We start from the raw sequence: 5,510 nt of genomic DNA, 5'->3' as shown, positions 1-5,510 counted from the left end.
ATTTTTTTCAGCGGATTCACAGTCAAGTTAACAGGTGGTATTAATAACACTTGTGCATTAATAAAACTTCTCTACCAGTGGAGTAGTTCGAGTATCCATTACAGATCCTTCGGAACTATAAAACTTTTTAACCTTGGAGTGAACTATCAGAAGGCGCTGTCACCTGTATCTTATCTGTAATCGACCTTCTCTGCTGATGTAAATCGTGTAAGTCTTCATTCACTTTTTCAGAAAGGAATGAGCCCAATTTAGAACCGAGTGTCGGATGTGAAACTACTTACATATAAAGTTGCAATAAGATAAGATCTTAATATATTTTCACTCGACAGAATGTGATCGGTTGAGTAAGAGAACTTTGTTCATGTTCTTTGACTTCGGGAAATTACATTTCGAGAGAACTGATAATAAATCATTCAGACTGGTACTATATATGTCGGCTAAATGGAAGGGTATGCTGTACTTGCCACCCGCCATGCTTCGTGCAGCCTCTGCTCTAGTCTTGTGCCTCGTGGCTGTGTGTCTGGCGTTACCCAGCGGAAGCAGGCACTGGCGCACCGCTCATGACCGAGTAGTCGGTGGCAGTGATGCCAACATTTCCGACTACCCCTACTCGCTGCAGCTGATGGTTAGCGGTGAATTTTACTGCTGTGCGTCAGTCATCGGCGCAAACTGGGTGCTGACGGCTGGACACTGTCTCGAAGGCGTCACAACCGACATACTGAGCTTCCGGGCTGGTACTTCCACGCGAGACACTGGCGGTACAGTCCATAACGCGCTCACTGCTATTTCACATGAGCAGTACAATACCTACACTCTCGACTACGACATTGGAGTTGTGCAGGTGAGTCACTCGTATTTCCTGACACCATTATTAGACAGCACAGATTTGTTGGTCCATTTACAGTACGCCTCATTGAATTAATGAAGAAGGCAACACTTAACTTCCTTGAAATAAAAGTGTTTAGGTAATGTTGCAAGAGGAAGTTAAGGACGCTCATGAAACCCACTTTTGTTGAATTGTGTTTGGTGATATCACATGCTTCCTTGGTGTCACTGATGGTCCATTACGAGTGTGATACCAACTCGGAGAGCTACAATTACAAAGGTATGTAGTTTAGAGGTGGACAACGTTATGCAGCTTCGCTACTGCAGCCATAGCACGTGCACAGGATGTCTGTTCCATAGTAATGGAATTTTGTGGGTGGGCGAAAACACGAAGGAGGGCTACGAAAATGGGAACAGAGAGGCGAAGCAGGAGGGGAAAGAAGAAGAAGAATGGAAGGAAAGGAGGGCACTAAAGTGGGGTGGAGTGGAAATATTTGAAAGGATAATGTGAGGATACTTTCCGTACCACCGATCTCACCCTTTTACAATCACACTTGAATCTTATCTTCGTCGTCCAGTTCACGTCACTCTGATAATGCCAAATAAGCGAATGCCTACGGTAAGGATGCGATTTTGCGGCCTTTAGTTTCTCACTTGGCTTTGCTTTGATCGCCAATGAAAAAATTAAAAACGAAGAAGTGTGGTTTTGGACTGTATGTTTGGAATGTTTTGCATTGTATCATACAAAACAAATGATGAAGATAAGTAGCAGTTAGAATTTTTAAAGAAATGGAGTGATGTCTGCTGTGGAGGTAGGGAAAGAGGGGCAGAAGGCTAGAAGTTAAAATTTGCTACATACCTCGCTCACTCTTGTTGCGTCATAGAGGACATAACACACTCGTAGGCATCTTCACGTAGGGGTCTACAACCTAACGTTACAGTACACATCTGTTGTCTGCTGGTGGAATCCAGAACGGAGAGTTCCAAAATATCGTCCAGGTCACCCCTTGCAGTTTGGACAACAGAACTATGATATCATCCCTGGGACAATGTTTGTTCACTGTCCTAATGGTTTCTCCTAGCCCTGTACCATCATCACAGTGTTCTCCCAACGGGAATGTGTAGAGATTGATAAGATGCTCTCGGGTCTGATACTAACTGCTGCATGCATCCCTTGTCTATAAACAACAAATGAGACATAAAATAATCCGTGGTGTCGTTCGACACTACAGTGATTGTCTGTGTAACTGGATATGATGTTGGATGAGACACGGAACATAGGCCAGTAACTACCTGCTCATCAACCTATAATCATTTAATAAAGATGATTTACATTTCACAAACTGAAAAGTACAAATTATTATTACTTCAGTATGATTATTAGTTATTTTTTGTTTATGCATTATTTAAGTAGTACTGTAGGAATATCGTCCATCGTCAGACGATAGCAGTCGCAGATACACAGAGACCCGTTTCAGACTTCTTAAAATCTATGTTAACGCTATAGACAATGAAAGGACAGTACCACTAACTGTAAACTGGCAGCTAGCAAGTGCTCCCTCACCAATCCGAGTCCACGTAGTTTCACTATCTTACTCTCCTTACCCTTGCCTCCTCCAGCTGAGCTAGCTATCCGTCTGTAATGTTCTCTCCATGAACGAGGTGTTTACCTTTAACCCTTGGTCCTTATTACTTGGAACATTAGCAACCAAGTATGTACCACCTGCTCTCTCCATTAGACCTTTGTCTACGTCATCCGATATTTGCCAAAAAATATTCATACAGCCATATTTCTACTGTAGAGAAAAATGCTCAACTTATCTCCAGTTTAATTTCATGAAAGTTATGAAGGTACATTCCATTCTTGTCACATACCTTAACACGAGACGCGTGAAAAACAGAAATGTTGACAGTATTATCCTTTTTACTGTTATATCTTTCAGTGTCCTTCTAATCACTTTTCCGTGTTAATATACACGACTGTATCGTTTAGTTCATTGTTAATGTTGAGTGACTTTCTTTCAACTCATTTGCTATACATTGCGCTGGGCAGCCTGCAGCTAGTATCACAAAATATTCTCAGCCTGGTATATGCAAACGATGTTTATGCGTAAATGTCAGTAGAACTATACAGAATGACATTTTCACTCTTCGGTGGATTGTGTGCTGATATGAAACTTCGTGGCAAATTAAAACTGTGTGCCGGACCGAGACTCGAAATCGGGACCTTCGTCTTTCGCAGGCAAGTGCTCAATCACTTGCCCGCGAAAGGCAAAGGTCCCGAGTTCGAGTCAAGGTCCGGCACACAGTTTTAATCTGCCAGGAAGTTTCATAACTAGAACTATGCCTTAAGCAATATTTCGAATTTTGTCATGTATTCACAGCCTAACATAAACAGGGAGCCGTAGTTCTCGTTATCGACACGACAAGTGTAGAGGGCCACCACTGATGGCTAGGCAAAATCTGACTCTCGTCACTTAACATAGCTATGTAGCAATGTGTACTTCTGCAGTTTCGTGAATATAATACAGATTTGTTCCATTAATAGACAGTTAGAAAAGAGGTACAGAAGTAACGTGTTTGCTCAAGAAGTTAATATCATTTTGTCGAACCTCTGTAGCTAGCTGTTTCCAAAGAACACTTTGTATAGTTAGCGTTTTCTGATGGCTAACGTGACCGATATTGACCTTCTTATTTCCTTCTCGTTTCCAAGATCTCTGGGTCATTTCCGTTGGGAGACAACGTCCAGACAATCGGCCTGCCTGCTGCAGACTACGACCCACCTGGGGGTCTCGCTGCCACACTGACCGGCTGGGGCGTGCTTATAACCAACGGTCCTCTACCAGACGTGCTGCAGAAAGTCGACGTCAACGTCATCGACAGGGAGACGTGCCAGAGCATCATCAACTCGATAAGCAGGGTGAGAGACCTGTCCCACGTGTCTGAGTGCATGATCTGCGCCGGAGAGGCGGGGAAGGCTGCATGCGGTGGAGACTCCGGCGGCCCCCTGGTCAGCGGAGGTACGCAGATCGGCATCGTCTCGTGGAAGATGAGCGGCTACTGCGAGAAAGCGGGCTCCGTCTACGCCAGTGTGGGCAGTCTGCGCTCCTGGATCGCAAGCAAGACCAATATCTAATGGTCCGTTACGTTTCACTTATGAGCTCAAATTGGCTGTGGTAAATACATAACCTGAACTTCAAGAACTTTAACTAAATATTTCACGAGATTCCTATCCAAACGCCAGGTCATCCGCAGTGATACAAGAGAAAGACTGAGTCCTTCGATGGAAATCATCATCCTCACTCAAACTCTCTATATAATTCCATTATTAAATGCATTAGTAAATATGAAACGTAGCTCTTTTTAATATCGAAGGGTAGACGCACTTACAAGTAGGTGATCATTATGGATTTTAAAATGTTGAGTTTATCATTGACGTCCACTATCCCTAATTTTACTCGTAGCTCTATATTTATTAGTTCAAATGATTAATGAGGAGAGGGTGAAGATGTAATGAATGAACTGAAATAAATGTATTTTCCTATATAGATATAAAGTAGATTTTAAAAATAGTATACTGCAACATTTTATAATTTGTCATCAAAATATGCACCTAAGAGATTAGAAAAATTTGCTTTATTTGGTACTTCATTAAATGGGGATGTTACAGTTTTCATAGTGGCAAACTAAAAGCTGCACTTCTAAAATTTTAAAGCAAGTGCCGAATTAGGTACTAACACATGGGACTTATTATTCGATTTTATCTGCTCACGATTTGTATGTAGACGTCATCATAAAACTATTTAATCTTTATTATACAGACCATATCTGTAGTCTTGATTAAAATAATTCACTTTTCATTTGAATTAAGAACAACTGGAAAACTAGACTGAAACTTGTGGGCACAAATTACAGTGTCACTTAATGCAAGTGCTATAAATGTGGATTTGACTTTTTTTAAACTTGTATCCTAGTATGTAATTTTGTTTTCACATGGATCCACTAACTCGATATAGACGTGAACATTGCCCGTTATGGTCTGTACAATTTCCATTTTGATTTGCAAATGGGCAAGTTTCACCGTCATAGTCATTTTCAGACATCAGTAAAACCCAATCAAAACACATACATATAGTAAAAAAGTAATATGTATAAAAACAACAACAAGGCCATATTGACAATTTAATGTACTAACCGAGAAATTCGGCGTTGTTTGTAGCTGAACGTCCACGCCCGTACCACGCAGCGTCTGGACTACTAATTAACGTTTATGAAGTCATATCTCCTGAACTATGTGTCGCACAATGAGATATTTTTTAGCTAGATTCAGCGGTATATGGGGATACTGTCTGCGATTTTTTTGTGAATACAGTTGGTAGCAAAGAAGTAATAAATTTAAACGTCGTACATTATGCGGAAGTTTTTGAAGCATCTCATTGTTTATAACACCACATCTAAATTCTGTGTCTTACAATGATATAATTGTGCACTTAAATTCAGTGGTATATATACATTCTGTTCGTAAAGTATGTTACGAATACAATTAGTAGAAAGACATGTTTAATTATAACGCCATGCCTTATGCGTTACTTCTACTACACGAAAATCGGGAAAGTAGAAAGCGCCCAACTCTTTTCTTTCATCATTTTGTAGATGTTCCCAGCGAGAATAAATGGTTCAAATGG

General features: G+C 41.0%; 1 protein-coding gene across 1 annotated transcript; it reads left to right on the top strand.

Annotated features, from left to right (window-relative positions):
• Positions 1-472: 472 nt before the first annotated feature.
• LOC124616511 (trypsin alpha-3-like) lies at positions 473-3,961 on the top strand. The gene is made up of 2 exons (XM_047144824.1): positions 473-841; positions 3,539-3,961. Exons 1-2 carry the CDS (start codon positions 473-475, stop codon positions 3,959-3,961), a joined length of 792 nt encoding a protein of 263 aa, XP_047000780.1.
• The last annotated feature ends 1,549 nt before the right edge of the window (positions 3,962-5,510 follow it).

Source organism: Schistocerca americana, chromosome 5, assembly GCF_021461395.2.
Source record: "Schistocerca americana isolate TAMUIC-IGC-003095 chromosome 5, iqSchAmer2.1, whole genome shotgun sequence".
Taxonomy (NCBI): domain Eukaryota; kingdom Metazoa; phylum Arthropoda; class Insecta; order Orthoptera; family Acrididae; genus Schistocerca; species Schistocerca americana.
Note: the sequence above shows the minus strand (reverse complement) of the source record. Positions and strands in the feature narration are given on the sequence as shown.

Excerpts from the sequence above, each read along its gene's own strand:
- LOC124616511 (XM_047144824.1), top strand. The coding sequence starts at position 473 with ATGCTTCGTGCAGCCTCTGCTCTAGTCTTGTGCCTCGTGGCTGTGTGT. Across the intron at positions 842-3,538 it reads ACGACATTGGAGTTGTGCAG|ATCTCTGGGTCATTTCCGTT; the intron begins GTGAGTCACTCG and ends CTCGTTTCCAAG.